Source organism: Coenobita brevimanus, chromosome 97 (genome assembly GCF_032717465.1).
Source record: "Coenobita brevimanus isolate Jiangsu-jjx chromosome 97, ASM3271746v2, whole genome shotgun sequence".
In the NCBI taxonomy this organism is placed as follows: Eukaryota; Metazoa; Arthropoda; class Malacostraca; order Decapoda; family Coenobitidae; genus Coenobita; species Coenobita brevimanus.
This window is the reverse complement of record NC_137050.1, coordinates 12,438,522-12,462,700: the sequence shown is the minus strand read 5'-3', so window position 1 is coordinate 12,462,700 and position 24,179 is coordinate 12,438,522. Positions and strand designations below refer to the sequence as shown.

Below are 24,179 nucleotides of genomic sequence, written 5' to 3'. Positions count from 1 at the left end.
CCACCCTTCACCTTTCCATTCGGTTCCCGCAACGCCCATCTCAACAGTTACTTCAAGAAACAAGGGATGAGGCTATGGCACACCTAATGTCTGACTTGGCTCATATCTCTGACTGGGGTAAAAATAATATGGTTGTCTTTAATGCTTCTAAGACTCAGTTCTTACACCTATCAACCCGACAGAATCTTCCACAGGTATACCCACTAATGTTTAATAATATTCAGATTAATCCTGCATCATCCTTGAACATGCTTGGGGTTTCATTTACTCGGGACTTATCTTGGAAAGATCATATTGCATCTCTTGTAAAATCTGCTTCCAAGAGATTGGGTGTGCTAAGCCGACTCCGCTCTTTCTTTACCCCTGCACAATTGTTGACTCTATACAGGGGTTTTATCCGCCCCTGTGTGGAGTACAACTCTCATGTGTGGGGAGGCTCCCCACATACAGCTCTTCTCAATAGGGTGGAGTCAAAGGCTTTTCGTCTCATTAACTCTCCTCCTCTTACTGACTCCCTTCAACCTCTGTCTCTTCGCCGCACTGTTGCATCTTTATCTCTTTTCTATCGCTACTTTAATGGTCACTGCTCCTCTGAACTGTCTGCTTGCATTCCTCCACCTCTACGACGGGCGCGTAGCACCCGTCTGGCAGCAAACTCTCATCCCTTTTCTGTCCAACTCTCTAATGCAAGAGTTAACCGTTACTCCCAGTCTTTCATTCATGCAACAGGTCAGCTCTGGAACTGTCTCCCTCTGTCTGTATTTCCTCCTGCCTATGATCTCCAGTCTTTCAAACGCAGTGTGTCCAGGCATCTCAAAATGATCGGATCTTGAATTTGGCTCTCTATTGTATTTTGTTTTTCTCTTGGAGGGAACTGTTACTGCGGGCTCATGGCCTTTGGTTCCTTCTTCCTCGCATTAAAAAAAAAAAAAAAAAAAAGAAACAGTAACGTACAGCTAGGTCTAAATGGCTTGTTTTCTCAATAAATCCTTCGTTTACGGCTCCTCCCACGATGCCGGTCACCCAGAAACTGATGTGAAGTTCTGTGGGATGCAGAGGAGTGTGTGTGTGTGTGTGTGTATACCGAGTTGTGAAACACGGGAAATGAGATACGTTCGTGGGGTCCGTCTCTGTTTCTCAGTAAGTCAAATTTGGCTTTGAACTTGTTTAAGTTTTTAGACTGGACAATCTCTTTGTCCAGGCTGTTCCACAGGTCCATGCATCTATATGGAAGACTATACTTCTTGATATCCTTCAAGCAACTTGGCTTTTTTAGTTTCATTCCGTGTCCTCTTGTTACCCTCGTATCCCATACAAACAGATCTCATCAATTTTTTCTTCTCCCATCCTGGCCCTGAACACTGCAATCATGTCGCCCCTCTCTCTTCTTTCTTCTAAGGAAGGCAGGTCTAGTTTTTCCAGCCCTTCCTCGTATGACAGATCTGCCAGGCTAGGGTCCATCTTGGTTGCTGTTCTTTGTATTTTCTCGATCTTGTTTATATCTTTCTTTTTGTGTGGGGACCTCACTGCTGCCACATATTCCAACCAGGGGTAGATCATGGCCACCATCAATTTTTTTCATCATATCATCCATGTTATAAAATGCCACTCTTACATTGGCCAAGAGATTATACATCTCTCTATCTATCTTGTTAATGTGTTTTTCAGGTGACAAATTATCCTGGACCAACACTCCCAAGTCCTTCTCTTCTCTCGCTTTTGTGATTGGTTCTTTATCCATCAAATAATTCAGTGATGGTCTCTTGGTACCTTTACCCATTTCCAATATTTTACATTTTTTTGTGTTGAATAAGATTCCCACATCCGGCACCAATCATGAATCCTATCCAGGTCCCCCTGCAGCATTTGTCAGTCTTCTTCAACTTCTAATCTCCTTATGATCTTTGCATCATCAGCAAACAGACTTGCATAATTGTTCATTCCATCTGCCATATCATTTACGTAAATCAGGAACATTACGGGTGCTAACATTACTTCACCCCATCCAGACATCCTGTATTGTATTACTGTCCTCATTTGTCTGTCTCTCAAGAAGTCTCTCATCCACTGTAAGAGGTTCCCCTTCAGTCCTTCTATGTGTTCTACTTTCCACTTTAGATGCCTGTGGGGTACTTTGTCAAAGGCTTTGTCCAAATCTAAGTACACACAGTCCACCCAACTCTCTCTCCCTGTAGCACTTCTGTTGGCCATGAGTTGAATCTTAACAAGCTGTCAGCCTTGAGTAGAAGCTCAACAAGTTGGAAACACATGACCTTCCACATCTGAATCCCACCTGACTTTTCTGCCAAAATGACGATCTCCTCCAGATATTTTATCCTTCTGTCTTTCAGGATTCTCTCACACTGTTTTGTAACCATGCTGGTCAGGGACACTGGTCTGTAATTCAGAGGTGCTTCCTTGTTCCCTCCCTCATAAATTGGTACCACATTGGCCCCCTTCCAAGCCCGAGGTACTTTCCCTTCTTTCAGAGAAAACACAATTAAACCGTGAATATTATCCGCCATTTGTTCTCTGCGTTCCTTTAGTATCCAATTAGAGATCCCATCTGGTCCTGGGGCCTTCCTCACATCTCGAGTTTCCAGTAATTTGTATACTTCTTGCACTTCAACCTTTACATCTTTTAACACTACGTTTCTAGTCACTCCTTCTTCATTCACAAAATCACTTTCTCTGGTGAAGAGTGATTGGAAGCATTTTGTTCATTACTTCACCTTGCAAAACTGCATCTTTAATGACATTGACTTCTACTTTCAGCTTATTGATTCCTTCCTTTTGTTTCAATGTGCCATTAACAAACCTGTAAAACAGTTTTGGTTCTTAAATTTGTCAGCTATACCTTTTTCTAAGTTTATTCTTCCTCTCTACGTATTCTTGTTACATTCATTTCTAGTACATTTATATTCTTCCTGTGTTCTATCATTACATATCTTTCTCCATTTGTTCCATTCCTTATCCCTTTCTTTTTTTGCTATCATTTGTGTGTGGGGGGGGGGACGCCACGCTGGTCGGTGTTTTCTGTTCGTCCATTCTTTTACCAAACAAAATTTTTTATTAAATGAACATAACGCTCAGTCAGCTCAAGGTGGTCGTAAAACTGAAATTCGTTAAAAGAAGGGTTTGGTATATTGAGGGTTTTCTGTACTGTATTTAGAATACACAAGCAGAAGATAAGAGAAATTGGGGATATTATTGATGAACCCTGTGTTAAGAAAGATAAAATGGGGGTAATAATCAGTGACGAGGATATCTAGGAGTCCATGGAGAGAACATTATAGTACATTTGCCTGCAGAATGTGGAGTTTTACTGGTATCGGGATAATCTAAGGATAACTGAACCAGTGTTAAGTCCTTGGCCACTGACTGATCTTAGGACTGTAGCCAAAGACAGTTGCTCAGGATGAAAACATATAGCTGCAGGTGTGTTTGGAATGAAGTGTTAGTGGGAAATAAAGAAAGCTTGGGTCAGTGGAACTGTACCAGTAGAGTGGAAGAAAACTGTTTTGTGCCCTTGCATAAAAATACAGATGATTGAAGTGTGTGCAGAAATTACCATGGTATTAGTATGTTGAGTGTTGCAGAAAATGTATCTGGCAGAATTGTTGAGGAGATAAAGAATGTGTCAGAAGATGGTGTGTTGATTGATGGACAGGGTGGCTTTAGGAATGGTGGGAATGTGTGGCTCAGATACTCGCAGTGAGACAGAGAGTAGAGAGAGCTACGAAGACTAAAGTATTTATGGCATTTATGATATCACGAAAAGCCTGTGATAGGATAAATAGAAAGGGAATACAGAAGGTTTTATATTTGTACGGTGTGGATGGAAAGCTGCTGAATGCCAGTAAGAGTTTTTATGATGTAGGCAGTAGGCTATAGCACCAGCCGATAAGGGTGGTACTTTCAAGGAGAATGGGAATGCTATTGATAGCCATCAGGATATCCTGACCATCCCCTTTTGGTGACCTTTTCATTGTGACACTAACATGAAGAGTAGACCAGCATACTCTCCCAGACACTTTTATAAATATTTCATGCATTAATCTACATGTGCTTTACATATTGCACAGTGTACCCCACTGCGTCATAGGAGATGATGCCAGCAAGGACGTGCAGCCAGAAAACTTTGCCCCTGCTACTTAGTGGCAGGCCTGGGGGGCAGTGTGGCACCATCTCCTCCAGCATAGTTTTTGGAACCGGGATGGGATGGGGCTTGGATCTCTGCCGGAGGGCTCAGGACTTTAAGGTTCTCAGGATGCCGTATCTACCCAAAAGAGAGGGGCCCAAACCTGGGAGTAGCACCCCAGGAGGCTGCCCTGTCAGTGGTTGTATAATGGCAGGGCAGTTACAGTGCCAAGGCATGCTTGGAGGATGTCCCTGTAGGTGTCCTGGAAGGGTGCCACAGCCACTGGCCTCTGCTGGTGGGCTATGGGTCTCAGGTCCCATGCCTGGACTTGGGACAGTGTGGATGGGCGGGGCCTATGGTTTGTCTCGTCCTTTACTTTAATTTTACCAGCAGTGGCAAAAAATGAGAAATATCAAAGCACACCTGAGGAAATTAAATCACCGAAGGAAATCAGAGTGGCATCATGGAATTTGGGTACTTTCAAGGGTAGAACAGGGGAAGTAGTTGAGGCTATGAGTGGAAAGCAGGTTAATGTTGTTTGTATACAGGAAGTTAGGTATAGGGGAAGTTCAGCCAGAATGATTGCTGGGAGGAGTTGTAGGTGTAAGCTGTTTTGACAGGGAAGTACAGACTGATGTGGTGGGGTGGGAGTGCTGGTTAAGGAAAAATGGGTGGTGTGTGTCATGAATGTTGTAAGAGGCCCCCCCCCCCCCCTTTTTTTTTTTTTTTTATAAATAAATAGCCATCATGTCCCCACCTGTCGCGAAGGACTATGGCATTGCCCCTGGGTAGAGAACTAAGGTTTATATTTTTGGAGCTTGTGGCACTTTATGACCGGATGCCCTTCCTGATGTCTACCAATGAGAAGAGTGAATGAAAGCAATATAGCAATGAAAATTTTGTTTGATAGGCTCACGATTTCATTTATACTGGCATGTGCTTTACAGACTGACTTGGATGATGTAGAAAGAAAGATTCTTGGACAACCTGATACGTGTGGTAGGTTTTATAGGGGATGATGAGGTAGTAGTTTTGGTAGGGGACTTAAGTGGTCATGTGGGTGAAGCAGCTCAAGAAGTGATGGGGTCCAGGGAGGCTGTGCATATGCTATGAGGAATTTGGAAGGGGATAGGATATTTGAACTACTTCAGCTTTGTACAGTGGCAGTATCGTAACCAATGAGATCTTGCCTAAGTGGCATATTTGCCTCTGCCTGCTCAGATTGATAAAAGTTGTAAAATACCATCTCTGCACTTTTGCAGTATCTCGGTTTGGGTTACCTTTCCTAGAAGTGTAGTCAAGTCATACTGCATCTGCTTGTGGTGACCTCACAGACACCCTGTTTTTTAATTTCTGTTCTTTGTGTGTGTGTGTGTGTGTGTGTGTGTGTGTGTCTCTGTGTTTTCCCCTAAATTAGGGTGACACAAATGGGGGCGGTGCTATCCGGGTTTATCCAGGTGGTATCGGTATCGTATATACTTACTGCTGCTGTTGTTGTCATTGTGTTTGTTTTGTTCTTTTCTTTATTATCAGCCATGAGCAAACAACACCAGTGCCCTCATTGCAGTAGGTCTGTAGCAAAAAATGCACAAGCACTGACGTGCACCTACTGTAGCGAGTGGGTTCATTTGGTGTGCAAAAATGTGGGTGCTAATGATCATCCATTTATGAAGAAGAGCCACCAGCTGGGCTTTCACTGGCTGTGTAGCCAATGTGTTGTTCCAGCAGTTGAGGTCTTGGCTAGTGGAGGAAGTAGAGTCACTAAGAAGGAACTGGAAGATGGGATTGTTGGACCAATCTTTCAGGCCGTCAGAGATGTTTCAAACAGACTAGAGACACTAGAGACCAAGGTCTTGTCACCCATGGCTGTCACCCAAGACCAGGCCATGTAATTTGCGAATGCTGTTCAGGGGTCTCTCGTTAAAGAGGGGAAGGATCTGCCTGGGGGCGTGGTTGAGATCAGTGCTCATGACCAGAAAAAAGCCATTCGTAGTCAACAGGTACTGATCGTAAAACCAAGGAGCGGTGCTGACACTCCAACGAGTCAGATGGGACCAGAAGACATCAGAGGTGTACTTGACTCAGTACTGGTTCACAGTAAGGCTGGAGTGCTAATAATGAAGTTTCCATCAGCCGAGGCCAAAGTTGAAGCAGCTGGGATACTGAATGATCATTTTGGCTCTGATGGCACTTTTTGCATATCAGAGCTAGAGAAAATGCTGCCAAAAATTATCGTGGTGGGCCTTTTCTCTTCCTTACATGACTCTGACATCATCCCTAACATTCTGAATATAAACAATAAAATTAAGATGCTCGTTGATCGAGGTTGCACCCTCAACTTTGTCTTCACAAGAACAAGGAATGGCATTAAAGCTGCTGTCCTAAAGATGTCGCCAGAGGTGAGATCCTCCGTCATAGAACCTGGCAACTATATCTATGTGGATCTTACAAAATGCCGTGCTTTTGACAGATTCTGGGTTACACAGTGTCATCACTGTCAGGGTTTTGTTCATACATCTAAGAGGTGTTCCAGAAAGAATGACGAACCTAAATGTGTTTTTTGTGCTTGGGTCCATAAATCTAAGGATTATAATAACAGAAATTCTCTGAAATACATCAACAGCTCCTCCTTAAGACATCAAGAAGCTAATACTAAGTCACAGTCAGTTATCCATTTTGCGTCTAGTAGAGACTGTTCAATTATATTTTCTCATAGGAATTGATTGGTTGAAAACACCAGTTTAAAAAAACTGACTATGTCCCTCTTGAACCAGTTAAGGATGGGTCTTTTAAATATTCATTCCATCTTTAATAAGATAGACCACATTAATGAAGCTCTAAATCAGCACAAGATTGATATTTTGTGCTTGACTGAAACCTGGTTGTATGAGTCTGCTATTAATATTGTTCGTAGTGCATTGCCAAAGACATATTCTGTTATAAGTATTCCAAGGCCTGCTGCTAACTATCCAGGAGGAGGTGTAGCACTCATCTACTCGGCAGCAGATGCAAACATTTCTCTCATAGATTCAGACCTGACCCCATCTTCATTTGAATTTATGGAAGTATTAATAAATTTCTATCAGAATACCAGTAAAATTGCAATTGTCTATCGACCAGGCCTTTTGGGCACAGATCAAGATTTTATGGAGGAGTTTGGGGAGCTTCTTTAACTCCTAACAGGCGGGTGATGTTATGTATTGTCTGGCCAATTTCGGTCCTAATTTATTGATGAAATTGGGTGATAAGGCATCCTTGTCACCTACTGTCCTGCCCTCTACCCTCCCAAGCCTGGAAACAAGTAAAATACTATATACATAAATAAGTTGTAGTGTTATAATTGTTCAAGTAAAATAGAAAAAGCTTACATAAGTTTTATTGTTATAAATTATAGCTAATGGTTCGTCAGTGAAGTTATGGACTCTCTACAATAATCCTGGTTTCTTTGAGGTGGTTTTAGCAAGTGCTCTGACATGAGTGGCCCAGTTGAGGGGATTGTTAAGTGAGACCGAGGATTTCAATACTTTGGGAGATGGTAATGTTAGTAGCATGATGACCAGGAGGTCCCTGAGCATACACTGAAGTGAAAGCATGATCCATCTTCTTGGAAACACGCAGTTGCCAAGCAAAAATGAAATGCTGGGGAAGCATACATGAGTTACAGTACAAAAGGGGAAGTGCCAGCTAGGAAAATCGCTCCTCCTTGTAACTGTGGCTGCTTCAACAACTTGGGCAATGATAAAGTGAGTGCTCTGTTTACATCTTTTTGGGCAGTGAGTGGTTATAACAGACAGAACAGTTACATTGCCAGTCATATGAAAATTGTTGCTATGAAACAGCCTCATGTCAAGGACCATAAATCACACAAGTCACATATGATTAGTTATTGTGTTGAGCATGCTAATGTGACTTATGATGTTCATCAGTCATCACTCCTCAGCATTCATGGTTTAGCTGTACTTGACAAAATGATTGTAACTGGATCACTGGAAACTGACAAGCAAGGCACTGGTGCTAATCTGAAACAAGTTACTGTATTGATGAGCTGATGGCTTTAGACCGAAGATATCTTGGACTCCCATTAAGCCTCACACCCCCCACAGCACTTAAATACATGCAGCACCACTGTACATGGGTTGGTGATTGTCCTTTTCATTTTTGTGGTTATTTTCAAATTGTGTTTTTCTCATAGAGGTTGTATGCTGATGATGCAGTACTGCTTGCAAGTACCGAACAAGAAATTGATAGGCTAGTGCAGAGTTTTGCTGATGTCTGTGAGCGTCATGCCATGAGAGTAAATGTAGAGTAAAGTGATGGTTATTGAGAGAGAAGGTGACTCCCAGTGTGATGTCACAGTGAATGGAGAGAGACTGGGATTGGTGAGAGAGTTCAAATACTTGGGTACAGTGATAGAAAAGAGAGGAAAATGTGCAAAAGAAGTTGAAAGTAGAGTGACACAAGGAAGAAAAGCAGCTGGTGCAATGAAGGCCTTGATAAAAAACAGAGGCTGGAGTGCTACAGCTGCACAAGGCTTACATGAGGGAGTGTTAGTGCCAACTCTAACATATGGGTGTGAGACTATGGTGTGGCATGAAAATGAAAACTCAAGAGTAAGAGCAGTGGAGATGGGACAGCTGAGGATGGGGTGGATAGGATAGGAAATAATGTAATTCGTGAAAGGTGTGGAGTGAGGAATATATATATATATATATATATATATATATATATATATATATATATATATATATATATATATATATGTATATATATATATATATATATATATATATATATATATATATATATATATATATATATATATAATATATATATATTTATATAATATATATATATATATATATATATATATATATATATATATATATATATATATATATATATATATATATATATATATATATATTATATATATATATATATATATATATATATATATATATATATATAAAGATATATATATATATATATATATATATATATATATATATATATATATATATATATATATATATATATATAATCTATCTATATCTATCTATCTATCTATATATATCTATCTGTCTATCTATCTATATATATTTATATCTATCTATCTATCTATATATCTATATCTATATCTATATCTATATATATATATATATATATATATATATATATATATACCCCTGGGGGTAGGGGGGTTTTCAAGAATACTCCCCCAGTATCCCTGCTTGTCGTAAAAGGCGACTAAAAGGGTTGGCGGAGGGTTAGTGCCCCTCCCCGGAAAACAACTACCTAAAAAAAAAAAACAAGAAGCCTCGGACAAGGACTGACCAAACGATGACGACCGAGGACCGGACAAAGGACTTGGTAATGAGTACATGGAATGTAAGAGGAGCGAATGATGAGGTGAAAGAGAGAGAGAGATTGTCCAGGTGCTTGAGGGTGCGAAAGTGGATGTATGTGGAATAACTGAAACAAAATGGAGAGGAGAAAGTGTGAGAGAATGGGAGTATGGATGGGGTATATGTGCAGGAGTAGGTGAGAATGAGAGGGCAAAGGAAGGAGTATGTATAGTTGTGAGTAAAAGATGGAAGAGGAGCATAAGACAGTATGGATCAGTTGGGTCAAGGATTGTGTGGGTAAAGTTGAAAGTTGGAATACAAACGTGGGCGATTGTGTGTGTGTATGCGCCAACGCAAGATCGTGCTAGAAGAGTGAGAGAAGAGTTCTGGACAAATGTGGAAGTGTGCATGGAAAAGTTTGGAAGGAATGAGAGAGTGTTTTTGATTGGTGATATGAATGGTAAAGTTGGGAATGTGAAGGTGGATGGAATAGTTGGTGAGTGGGGTGTGCCTGCTGAGATAGATGAGAATGGGAGTGCGTTAGTGGACATTTGTGCTGGGAGGGGGTTGGTGATAGCCAGTACCCTCTTCAGGCATAAAATGATCCACAGGTATACATGGCGAGTGATGAGAAGGGTGGGTGGTGAACTGAATGAAAGGAAGGCAATGATTGATTATGTGTGTGTGGATGAAAGGATGCGAAGATGTGTAATGGATGCAAGAGCTTATAGAGGTTGGGGGAGTGGACTTTCTGACCACTACTTGGTGGTGGCCAGAATTAGAATGCAAGTAAGATGGAGGAATAGAAGAGGGGAAAGACGAGAGGAAGGAGTAGTTGCAAGGAGAGTGGAAAGGTTACAAGAGGATGAGAAAAAGGCAGAGTATAAGAGAGAAGTGGAGGAACGATTGGGCAAATATGAATTGGAGCAGATGGGAGACGTGGAAGGTGTGTGTAAGATATTTACAGAAGAAATATGTGCAGCATGTGATGTGGTGTGTGGAAGGAAGAGAAGACGAAGGGGGGTGCAAGGAACAGCGTGGTGGACTGAGGAGGTGAAACAGGCTGTGGCACAAAAGAAGAAAGCATACAATGAATGGATGAGAAATAGGGGCGTGGAAGAAGTTGAGAGGCGGAAGAGAGAGTTATATGTGGAAAGAAAGAGAGAGGTGAAAAGATTAGTAAGAGAGAGTAAGAAGAGAGTGGATGAGGAATTTGGAAGGAATTTGAGTGTAAAGTGGAGGGACTGTAAGAAAATGTTCTGGAGAGAAGTGAAAAGAGTAAGACAGGGTGGAAGTGAAGTAAGCAGGGGAGTGAAAGATAAAAATGGTAGATTACTAGTGGAGAAGGGAGAAAAAGTGAACAGATGGAGAGAACACTTTAAGGAATTGTTGAATGTAGAGGATGGAAGTAATGCGAGTATAAGTGGCTGGGGAATGGCTGGGAGAAGGAGGGAGGTGAGAGGACAGGAAGAAATCAATAGGATAGAAGTTGTGGAAGCAATGAAGAAAGTTAAATCTGGGAAAGCCCCAGGAATTGATGGAGTGTGTGGTGAAATGCTGAAGCATGGGGGAGAGATGGTAGTAGAATGGATGTGGAAGATGTGCAGATTGGCCTGGGAGGAAGGTAGAGTCCCGGAGGATTGGAAGTCAGGTATAATTATTCCCTTGTACAAAGGAAAAGGGGAAAAAGAAGTGTGTGGTAATCATAGGGGCATATGTCTTCTTAGTATAATAGGAAAAGTGTATGGCAGGATACTTAGTGACAGAGTTAGAGAAAGAACAGAGAAATTAGTTGGAGATGAACAGGGAGGCTTTAGGAAGGGAAGAGGTTGTGTAGATCAGATATTCATTCTTAGATCTTTAGTGGAAAAGTTTCTAGAGAAGGGAAAGAAGTTGTATGTGGCTTTCATGGATTTGGAGAAAGCATATGACAGGGTGGATAGACAAGGATTGTGGAAAGTGTTAAGAATATATGGAGTAGATGGGAAGTTGTTGAATGCTGTGAAGAGTATGTACGATGGTGCGAAGGCTGCAGTGGGTGTGGATGGTGAACTAAGTGAATTTTTCTCTTTGAAAGTTGATTTGAAACAGGGATGTGTCATGTCTCCATGGTTGTTCAATCTGTACATGGATGGGGTAATAAAAGAGGTACAAGGTAGGGTAGTGGATGTTGGAGTGGCCCTGGTGAGAGAGGATAGTGAATGTAGGGAAGAGTAAAGTGATGGTCTTTGAGAGAGGTGAAGTTAGTGAATGTACAGCGAGGTTGGATGGTGAGGAATTGGAAAATGTGAGTACGTTTAAGTACTTGGGTAGTGTGATAAGTAAGGATGGAGGTTTGGAGGGTGAAGTGCTTGAAAGAGTACAGCAGGGAAGAAAGGTTGCTGGTTCTTTGAAAGCAGTGATAAGAAACAGGGAAGTGAGCATGGAAGTGAAAAAGTTACTACATGACAGTATTGTGATACCAACTCTAACGTATGGAAGTGAAGCTTGGACATGGTTGGAAGGACACAAGTCAAGAGTGAGAGCAGTGGAAATGAGTTATTTAAGAGGAGCCTGTGGAGTCACGTGGAGAGACAGGCTGATGAATGAAGATATAAAGGAGCGTTGTGGTGTGGATGTGGATGTGATAGGAAGCGTTATGAAACACACTGAGGTGGTTTGGCCATGTGGAGAGGATGGAGGGTGAATGACTGACGAAGAGAGTGTATGTGAGGGAGGTGGAGGGGGGAAGAGGGAGGGGGAGGCCGAGGATGAGATGGAGGGATGGGGTGGAGAGGTATATGAGAGAAGGGGGTGTGAGTTGGGAGCAAGGCAGTGAAATGGCGGGGGACAGGGCGACTTGGAGGCGATTTGTTTGTGGCCACCCCAAACGGGATTGAGGCGTCTGGCAATAGATAGATAGATAGATAGATATATATATATATGTATAATATATATATATATAGATAGATAGATAGATATAGATCTCTCTCTCTCTCTCTCTCTTTCTTTCTCTCTCTCTCTCTCTCTCTCTCTCTCTCTCTCTCTCTCTCTCTCTCTCTCTCTATATATATATATATATATACATATCTATCTATCTATCTATCTATCTATCTCTATCTATCTATCTATCTATATATATGTGTGTGTGTGTGTGTGTGTGTGTGTATATATATTCATTCATTCATTCATTGCCAGACGCCATGTATCCCAAATGGGGTGGCCAAGGGCTTAGAGTTAATTGTTTTACAGGGAGGGGCACTAATCCTCCACCAACCCCACTTGACACGTAGGGATGCCAGCAGCATCTGGTGTTCTCAGGCGGTCACCCATCCAAGTACTAACCAGACCCAACGTGTATATATATATATATATATATATATATATATATATATATATATATATACAGTAATCACTCCAATATCCGACATAATAGAGCCATAGGTAGGTCCGGATATTGGTTCTGTCCGGATATTGGGCCCCAGCTTATGGACTTGTACTTATGGACCCTAACTCAGAGAAACACCTATACAACTCCCTCTGCTCATGCATAGCACCTATTTAAGACCCAAATCACACCAATAAGGCACATAAATGACTGAAATAAATGCAAAAGAAACATAAAATGAGGGTTTAGAAGTAGGTTCATACAATAATAAACATTCTGGTGACTGGCTCCTGTACTGGTACTTATGGACCCTAACCTAGCGTAACTCAGAAAAACACCTTCCTACTTCACATGCCTAGCTCCTGACACCCTATTCACACCAATAAAGGACATTAAAGAGTGAAATGAGGTAAGTATAGTATGGAAAAAAGTACAGTATGAAACATTCTTATGTCCGGATAGTGGGGATGTTCGGATATTGGGCATCCGGATATTAGAGTGATTACTGTATATATATATATATATATATATATGTGTGTGTGTGTGTACAGTATGGGTAAAACTATCTGATGGGTATGGGGGACTAGAATAGCTCAGTGGTAGCACTCGTGCTTCACAACTATAGGGTTGGCAGTTTGAGCCTGCACCAGGGTAGTGTTTTTATGGTGAGAGATGTAACGCTATCTCCAAGGATTTTGCCTTGTCCTGCAGAGCAGTATGGTCCATTGGTCCTAGCTCAGGGGATTCACCTTGATCAGTGTGGGTGGAAGGTTATTTATTTGATGGGGAGTGTGGATCTGGGAGCTTGAGTGGTGGTGAGTGAGTGAGTTTATGGCCTATTTCATTTGCGCTTGCTAATCTTTAGTTCTCCCTCTGTCATGCTTTTCTCTGTTCTTGCTCTGTGGACTCAACCTCATCCTACCCCTGGGTAGAAAAAGAGATAGGGATATTGATGATGATGTTGAATATATGAAAGGAGGAGGAAGTTTGAAGATTTGAGGGTGGAGATGAAAATGGCTAGATGGGTATAGTATGTAGTGCTCCCCTGAATGATCAAGCTGCAAATGGCAGAATTGCAAATGAGCAACTAAATGATCTGCTGCATGTTGAAGGCATTGGTGATGTGATACCTAAGAGAAAATTGAGATGGTTTGGACGTGTGGAGAGAATGGGAGGTGAAAATTGTGTGAAAAATCTATAAGTGTGAATGTGGAGGGTAGAGCACCAAGAGTTAGACATGAGAAAATTTTCATATATTTACCTGGTTGTACTATTTATTTCTTTTTTTCCAGTGTTCATGACAAAGCTTAGGTTTACTGTACATTCCTTGATTACCATCAGTCCGCCAATGTGTCACACACACTACGTGTCATTATTTTGGTGTTCATACCCACTATCTATATTGAATATTTGCTAAGGTTACTTCTTTTATGGCTAGTGTATTGGTATTTGTGAGGATGATTTTGTCATGTTGGTGGATCATGTGGAAGATTAATTAAGTCTGTATTTATGAAATTCACGACATCAAACTGCTTCCACTCCCAGCCTGCGATCAGACTTGCATCTTTTCACATAACAAACCACTCTGATCAGTTGACCACCACCATTCCCAGTACAGTATGTGTGTGTTTGGTTACTGCCTCTATTTATTTAGTGGATTCTTTTACAGGAACTTGGTATGAGAATGGGCAGTTTACCAGTGCACTATCAGACAGCGAGTGAGTTGGCTCGCCTCTGTCTCAAACATCATGAAAATGCTGAAGAGCCTGAGGAACAGAGTGAACTGGTAAGTTCATTATATTGTCTGTTTTTATTAATATAAGTAGCTAGATTTAGGAGCAGCCATATTTCATACCCTATAATCCAGGTGACCTTCCATATATGAATGATTATAGTCGTGGCGCACGACTCTGAGGTTGTCATTATCGTACCCTGGCAACGTACCATTCACAAGTGCATCCGATTTTGTATCATATTATAAATGAATCACATTATTATACACGAATATATTATACATGAATATTATTGTACGAGCATATTATGTGCAAATCTAATGCGTCTCATACATGAAATCAAACGCACTTTGGAATGGTAGGTTGCCAGGGCACGATAATAACAACCTCAGAGTTGCGTGCCGTGGCTATAGTCTATTCCAACAAATTTTAATTCTGTAGTACTGTCACTGCAGTAAAGAATTATAAGTTATAATTATTAGAACATATTGATCGTAGATTTAATGGTCTACTAGCAGATTTTAAAGTTAAATGTTTGTAAGACACAGTAGTTTTTAAAATAAAGTTCAGTTCTTAATGCCAAATTGGTAATATTGAAATAACAGCTGTGGAGCCTTTTTTTTTTTTTTTTTTTTTTTTTTTTTTTTTAATGGGACCAGTACGAAAAAAAAAGCACAAAAGTAGGAGAACTGTGATTAGTTTCAAGTGATGTGTGTCATACGTATTCGCTCCCAGTTCATGACTACATTATCTTGGTTGCACCTCAAGCTAACACCATGTTCTGTTTAGGAATGATGATGCAACTTTGTCATGTCTTTTGTCATTTTCCTGTTAATTTTCTTTATTAACCCCTAAAACGCGGGGCGTCGCGTTTGCAATGCTCGCCAAAAAGGACATAACGGCGGATCGTAGCGTTTGTGATTCAAGTTAATTTTGAATAAACGCGGGCAAGGATGTTCCAGCTGGTATTGTCTATCAGTACCACCACCCTTTAGCTACAATTAGCATACTTTACCTTTGTACTACTGACCTCCGTTGTTGCCAAGTATCGCGTTTTTCCACCCTGCCACCCCTCCCACGGCTCGGCCAGCCTGGCTGTGATTCATGGCAGCACTCTGACTGCTCAGAACTGTAAATCTGCGCTCTCCTCTCACAAGCAGTTTATGCTAATAGGAAACACTTGTTTCCCCAGTTGTCACACTAGCTTTTTTTCACGCGGTTTGCCCCTGTTTAACGTCAGTTTACCGCAGGCTTTCAAAGTGACATTATGGCGAGTTCTAGCTCTTCCGAGTCAGTGCGAGCGGCCGACAGGAATGAGAATAAAGTGACGGGCGTAAGGCAGAACAAAAAGCACGCTGCGGTGATCTTTTGGGAAGTAATATGTTTGAAAATAATGTAGTATACGTGTTTTTAGCTGTGAAAATGGAAATGTTTGTTGAGTGACGGGAAGACCGCCGCCACGCTGCATGTCGGCCGTACGCTTCGTTTAGTTTAGCCTTATTTTCAGTGCTTATTGTACAAATATGGATTCCAAACTACCTGTACGTTGTAGTATAAAGTTTACTGTGACAGAATGAGGCTGTGGTAGAGGGGAAACCGGGTTGCTGGAGATGTGAAAGTGAAGATTTTGTTACCCAACTTTGCAAGTCTCCACAAGTCCTTGGGTAGTCCACGAATGCTCAACACCTGTCTCTGGAGAAAGCTGAATGTAAGTACTATCTGCCGTACCAAGTATAATGTTCTAGGGTTAATCTCTGATTTTTGGCTAATATTTTCCTACAGGTACTCAGACCGCGATCGAACCCCGCCACCCGGAGGGGATCGGCTGTCCATTGTCCGCGCATTAGGGGTTAATAACCATATCCTGTTTTTCACATATTTATTACCACGTCCAGCCATATTCTTGGTCTTCTGTGCATCCTCCCCAAACTAACATACATACTGTAGATCGTTTCATTACCCTTTTCCATTCTCACGGCACAACCATGTTACCTGAGTTTAATTCTGTGCCCTTTGATCAGTAGGTTTCTTCATTGCACGTCTTTCATGAATCAGTATGTTTACCCTGTGTCACTTGTATACCCCACTTTTTTTTTTTTTTTTTTTTTTTTTTTTTTTTTTTTTTTTTTTACGGACAGTTTCTCCCTTACTCCTACTTTCTCACCCTTGAGGAAAGACCACCTGGGATGGAGGAGTTAGAAACAATATCAATCTACCTATGAGCCCTAGGATATACTTTTTTTTATGCCTGTTAATGTTAGGCGATAATACAGTAATCCCTCGTTTATCCGGACGTGTTCATTATCTGGATACTGGATCTTGGCTTTATTAAATCATTATCCAACTTTACTTGCAAATATCCGGATGTAAAAGTCCCGAAGAACTTTAGCTGGCAAGTCAATGACATGTTCAGACAATCTGTATCGTGGTTGCTGGGCTGTAGCCTTGTGCAGAAAATAGGCTGTAACCCACAACCTGAGCTAAAATATCCGTCTGCCCCTGCAGTGAATGGTCAAAGTCGCGTGCTGGCCTGTTCATTCCCTACGAACCTCAAGCACCTGAGTAATACCGACCATACCCCACAGGTGGTGTCAAAATGTCCATATGCATCCCCACCGAATGTCTAAAGTCAAGCAGTCACCGGGATTAGTCTTTCCCAATTGCCACCGTGCATGTAACACAGACTGCGAGCCACAAGTCAAGTGAAAGCGCCTGTCTGCCTCTACCCTGAATGTCCAAAGCCGCCTGGTCACCGAGAGTTGTGTTTCCCAGTGGCCAGTGCGCGTGTAAGACAAACCACAAGCCACAAGTCAGGTGAAAGCATCCATCCGCCTCGTGACAGAAGGGTAAAAATTCCTCCCACAGCCCCCCACCCCACCCCACCCTCGCTCCGTCCTCCATACCTTCCCATTCTCCCTGCCTTGCTAGCCACGCCTGTTTGCTCCCCGCCCTCACTCCTTCAGTCCCTCCCCTCCTTCATGCTGAAAGCACTGACCTGCGAGTTTTTAAAGTTTTTGTCAGTGTACAGTATTTGAATACAATTGGTCATATCAAAATCCTGCAAAATCCATGCGAAAGCTTATGAAATTCTGGATCTTGACATATGCTTAACACTTGCAAGGTGCAGGAAAAATTTTGTACCATGGTGGGAAGTTGTATGAAGATACCAGTAAGTTTCACTCTTGAACAACATTTACTGGTAATTTCAATGCAGTTTTGTTATTTTACATATCAGTTCTCAGTGTTTTTTATAAGCTTATCTTATAGTATGAACTCTAACAAAGATGGTGGTATACCATTTATACCAGTACAACCAATTTCTGGTGTGTGTGTGTGTGTGTTTTTTTTAGCATGTCACTGGTGTCACAGAGATAACTGATATTCCAACCATCGTAAGTTTTTTTTTTTTTTGTGGACTTTTGTTGTTTATACATTGTTTTCTTCGTGTTTTGCATTAACATGGATATTCCTATGTGTGTTTTGATGTTTAAATATGGCAGAATGACCAGAAAACACTGCCAGAATTTGGAGGGGTGCTGTACATATATATATATATATATATATATATATATATATATATATATATATACAGTAACCCCTCCAATATCCGGATCAATAGAGCCATCGGTAGGTTCAGATATTGGTTTCGTCCGGATATTGGGCCCCAGCTTATGGACTTGTACTTATGGACCCTAACTCAGAGAAATACCTATACAACTCCCTCCGGACATGCATAGCACCTATTTAACACCCAAATCACACCAATAAGGCACATAAATGACTGAAATAAATGCAAAAGAAACATAAAATGAGGGTTCAGAAGTATGTTCATACATTAATAAACATTCTGGTACTTATGGACTCTAACCGAACCTAACTCTGAAAAACACATTCCTACTGCACATGCATGAGGTAAGTATAGTATGGAAAAAAGTACAGTATGACACATTCTGGTAAGTATAGTATGGAAAAAAGTACAGTATGAAACATTCTGGCTACTTACAGCAAGTCCCTGGCCACCTCGATGAATAACCGCCTCCTCTCGGACTCTGACAGTAAGAACGATTTCCTGAAGCACTTGCAGTACACTCTTCCTGAAGTCTTGCACTGAACTTAGTCAATAACACACAGAAGTCCGTTCTCTTCACAGTGTTCACTTTAGTCCAAATAATGTTCCATTGTAATTTAGTGTTGCACATTAACTTTTCCCAAGTTTTTTTTATTTTCCAAAGCCAAAACAAAGAAGGTTAGTTACGTTCAATTTCTTTTCTACTGAGTCTTTTCTCTCATTTCGAAAACCTTAACACAACACACCGTTTTTTTCACTGCACAACACTCAAAATTCCCGTGTGGTCTAGTGGAGAAGTTCTTGCTGTTTATTCACTGTCAGAGTCCGAGAGTATCACTGGCAGGCAACCAAGGGGTGCATCGGTGGGTCGTGGTGATGGCGTACCGACTACAGAAGACTCTGAAGATAGCCGCAAACTCACATCGAGTGGTGACTCCACTGTAGCTGATGTGCTGGGCTGTGGCTCGGAGCATGAGGGCCTGTCTTGGGGAGGCAACGGAGTGGAACCAGGGCTTGGCACAGCGGGGGTCACGGGCCTGAAAAAACTGTCAATCGTTGACTGACGCAAGGAACGACGATTCTAGCGATTGATGATGCGCTGCCGGAAAGCACGCACTTCCTCCACGAGTCCCAAGGGCCCCATCTCCCTGTCGCAGTCCGGGTGTTCCAGGTAGTTTAGGACGAACTCTAGATGTTCCCGGAGTGCGCTCAGCTTGGGGATGGCTGGAGTAGTGTCCTGCTGAGAGGAGTCCACATGATCATCGCCTTCGTCGTCGGAATCTTCAAGTTCGGGACTGACACCAGCAACCGAAGACGCGATCTCGATATCAGACAACGTCTGATACCCAGGATCGCCCTCGTCGTCGTCTAACCACTCACGAACATCGTCCACATCAACATCGTCGCCGTGCGTACTTAGCCGTGCATGGAAGTCATCCACGTCAAACCCTAGGAAATTGTACTCCACATCTGTTCCGAGAAGCAGACGAGACCAACCATTTTCAAGAGTTTTCACAGGGACTTCCTTCCATGCACTAGTAGCCCAGTTGTACAGCGCAGACTTGATGTTGTAGCGGCGAAGATTTTCCAAAGTCCGCTTGCCTCGAGTGTTACGTCCTTCCCTGCGCTCGTCCTCTTCCTCGAGAACAACCATCACCTCGTCCAGGAACTTCCGACGGTACAGGCGCTTTGTTGCCACGATCACTTCTTGGTCCATGGGTTGAATGAGAGCAGTCGTATTAGGTGGCAGAAACATGCACCTAATACGGCCATTCTCAGCAACCAAGTCCTTGTCGCACGGTTGGGCAGGTGCATTGTCGAGGAGAAGGAGAGCCTTTACCTGGTCGCGAGGAATTCCCAGTGTCTTCGTCTGGTACTGGATGACCTCCTTGACGAAGTGACGGTGAAACCAGTCTTTGAAAATCACAGCTGTGAACCATGCTTTCAAAGAATGGTACCATACGACAGGAAGGACATCCATCACCCCACGAAGGCACCGAGGCTGCTTTGCACGGCCAACAATAACGGGCTTAAGCCGGTGCATGCCGTTAGCATTGGCACAACACAAAGCAGATATCCGTTCCTTAGAAAGCTTGCGGCCAGGTACACGCTTCTCCGTCTCATCGGCTAGAGTGTTCGTTGGCACCGAGCGATAGAATAGGCCAGTTTCGTCAGCGTTATAGACTTGACCGAGAGTGAGGCCCTCCCTGTTGATCAAGCCTTTCACCTTGTGCCGAAACTCGTCAACTCCATCCTCGTTAGCGTCCAATGCCTCGCCATGTGCTTTACGGTTAGTAAGGCCATGTCGCAACTTGAACACGAAGAGCCAACCCTCGGATGCCTTGAAGTCTAGGGCGTCGTGAAGCCTTGCAAACTTCTCAGCAGCAGCCTTCAGCTCCATTCCACGTACCATCACACCAGCTGCACGTTGCTGTCGATACCAAATCAACGTGGATCGGTCGATTTCTGCATACTTGGGGGTAAACATAACCTTCCTTTCCACGTTGCGTTTGCTTCTCGACGAGAAGTCAGCCGTGTACTGCATGAGCTTGTCTTGGGAACGCTTGATATCGAACAAAGTCGACCAGGCCAGGTTAAACTCGCGGAGAATGCGTGAAGAAGACCAACCCGCATCAACTTTCTCCATTATCTCCCGTTTCTTCTCCAGAGTCAACACCACTCTCTTCCTTTTCTCAGGAGGCGGGGCCATCATCACACACACTAAGAGGAGGGCAGAGAGCAGCAGGAGGCCTTGCAGCAAGTACAGCACCACCACAAAAGCGAGCACGTGGGCAGCCATGGCGAAGAGCATAGGTCCAGTCGCGGTGAGAGACAGGCGGGAAGTGGGGAGGATGCAGTGGCGCTCTATTGGACGTCGGAGGAATGACGAACCAAAACAATGCTCTCACGCGGCACGCGCGGCAAGTTCAAATTACGGACGGCAAAAAATCGATTTAAAAAAAAAATTTTTTTGGATTTTCGGACCATTTTGGGAATGTTTGATCCCAGGACGATAAGGTTCGGTTAGTGGGGATGTTCGGTTATTGGGTGTCCGGATATTAGAGTGATTACTGTATATATATATATACAAAATCCCTGTACTTTCCGGACGCCCACTTTCCGGACATCCCCACTTACGGGACATTGTGGGCCTGGACCATCAGAACCGGGGGGGGGGGTCCCCCCAAAAATCCGAATTTTTTTTTTCCCACCCGTAATTTGAAATTGCCAAACAGCTGCTTACACCATGGTCCCTTCACCCTTTCCTTCCTCGCCCCTCCCCCCTTCCCTGTCAGGGTTGTCGTTTTTTATTTTTCATTACCAAATGTGGACCAATTTGGTAATGAAAAATTGGTTTGGTAATGAATCAGAATAATGCATTACCAAATGGATTTTTCACATGTATGAGGATACACAGGATGGACATGGTGGATTGTTTGCTCTCTTTGATTAATCTGCTACCCTACATTAGTGTGAAAATAATCAACATGCTGTTAATTATAAGGAGAGTGATTACATGTATTTCCAGTTGTAGATTACTAGTGGAGAAGGGAGAAAAAGTGAGCAGATGGAGAGAACACTTTAAGGAATTGTTGAACGTGGAGGATGGAAGTAATGCGAGTATAAGTGGCTGGGGAATGGCTGGGAGAAGGAGGGAGGTGAGAAGACAGGAAGAAATCAGTAGGATGGAAGTTGTGGAAGCAATGAAGAAAGTTAAATCGGGGAAAGCCCTAGGAATTGATGGAGTGTGTGGTGAAATGCTGAAGCATGGGGGAGAGATAGTAGTAGAATGGATGTGGAAGATGTGCAGATTGGCCTGGGAGGAAGGTAGAGTCCCGGAGGATTGGAAGTCAGGTATAATTATTCCCTTTGTACAAAGGAAAAGGGGAAAAAGAAGTGTGTGGTAATCATAGGGGCATTTGTCTTCTTAGTATAATAGGAAAAGTGTATGGTAGGTTACTTATAGACAGAGTTAGAGAAAGAACAGAGAAATTAGTTGGAGAAGAACAGGGAGGCTTTAGGAAGGGAAGAGGTTGTGTAGATCAGATATTCATTCTTAGATCTTTAGTGGAAAAGTTTCTAGAGAAGGGAAAGAAGTTGTATGCGGCTTTCATGGATTTGGAGAAAGCATATGACAGGGTGGATAGACAAGGATTGTGGAAAGTGTTAAGAATATATGGAGTAGATGGGAAGTTGTTGAATGCTGTGAAGAGTATGTACGATGGTGCGAAGGCTGCAGTGAGTGTGGATGGTGAACTAAGTGAATTTTTCTCTGTGAAAGTTGGTTTGAAACAGGGATGTGTCATGTCTCCATGGTTGTTCAATCTGTACATGGATGGGGTAATAAAAGAGGTACAAGGTAGGGTAGTGGATGTTGGAGTGGCCCTGGTGAGAGAGGATAGTGTTTGGAAACTCCCTGTACTGTTGTTTGCAGATGATACTGTGTTGTTGAGTGAAGACGAAGGGGAGCTGCAAGGCTTGGTGGATGAGTTTGAGAGAGTGTGTAAGAAACGGAACCTAAAGGTGAATGTAGGGAAGAGTAAAGTGATGGTCTTTGAGAGAGGTGAAGTCAGTGAATGTACAGCGAGGTTGGATGGTGAGGAATTGGAAAATGTGAGTACGTTTAAGTATTTGGGTAGTGTGATGAGTAAGGATGGAGGTTTGGAGGGTGAAGTGCTTGAAAGGGTACAGCAGGGAAGAAAGGTTGCTGGTTCCTTAAAAGCAGTGATAAGAAACAGGGAAGTGAGCATGGAAGTAAAAAAGTTACTACATGACAGTATTGTGATACCAACTCTAACGCACGGAAGTGAAACTTGGACATTGTTGGAAGGACACAAGTCAAGAGTGAGAGCAGTGGAAATGAGTTATTTAAGAGGAGCCTGTGGAGTCACGTGGAGAGACAGGCTGACGAATGAGGATATAAAGGAGCGTTGTGGTGTGGATGTGGATGTGATAGGAAGCGTTGTGAGGAACACACTGAGGTGGTTTGGCCATGTGGAGAGGATGGAGGGTGAAAGATTGACGAAGAGAGTGTATGTGAGTGAGGTGGAGGGTGGAAGAGGGAGGGGGAGACCGAGGATGAGATGGAGGGATGGGGTGGAGAGGTATATGAGAGAGGGGGGTGTGAGTTGGGAGCAGGGCAGTGAAATGGCGGGGGACAGGGCGACTTGGAGGCGATTTGTTTGTGGCCACCCCAAACGGGATTGAGGCGTCTGGCAATAGATAGATAGATAGATATATAATTAGTGAAGAATAAATGCTAGCTTTACGAATTTGGTGATGAAAAGTTAAATTTGGTAAATGAAAGTTGAGGAGATTGGTAATGTGGCCGTTGTGATCTGGCAACTCTGTTTCTCCGACATCAACAGTTACTCCCTAACTTCGATTGTGAATAGATGCTTATCGCACTGGAAGCCACACGTGCTCGTTTTTTGTGAATAAACAGTGAATACACTGCAATACCTCGCCTCTAGACCACATGGGAATTTACAGTGTTGTGCAGTGTTAAGAAATTTGAACTTAAGAGTGCAAAGGATCAACTGTGGAGTGCAAATTGGCAGTTTAAACTGGCGGTTAGAACTGCAGTGATGCAGTTAAGAACAATGTGCAGTGTTAAACAATTATAACTCACAGTGCAAAGAATTAAGTGCAGCACAACACTGGATTACTGTACGTGCTTCAAGAGCGTTTTCACCACTGCCAAAACCTTGTGAATAGATGCTTATCGCACTGGAAGCCACACGTGCTCGTTTTTTGTGAATAAACAGTGAATACACTGCAATACCTCGCCTCTAGACCACATGGGAATTTACAGTGTTGTGCAGTGTTAAGAAATTTGAACTTAAGAGTGCAAAGGATCAACTGTGGAGTGCAAATTGGCAGTTTAAACTGGCGGTTAGAACTGCAGTGATGCAGTTAAGAACAATGTGCAGTGTTAAACAATTATAACTCACAGTGCAAAGAATTAAGTGCAGCACAACACTGGATTACTGTACGTGCTTCAAGAGCGTTTTCACCACTGCCA

General features: G+C 42.6%; 1 protein-coding gene across 1 annotated transcript in view; it reads left to right on the top strand.

Annotated features, from left to right (window-relative positions):
• LOC145413825 (tyrosine-protein kinase BAZ1B-like) overlaps positions 1-24,179 on the top strand; it is a 219,422-nt gene that overhangs the window by 70,512 nt on the left and 124,731 nt on the right. The window contains exon 12 of the mRNA XM_080283486.1: positions 14,523-14,639. Within this exon, the coding sequence (XP_080139612.1) occupies positions 14,523-14,639 (117 nt within the window). The remainder of the gene's footprint in view (positions 1-14,522; positions 14,640-24,179) is intronic.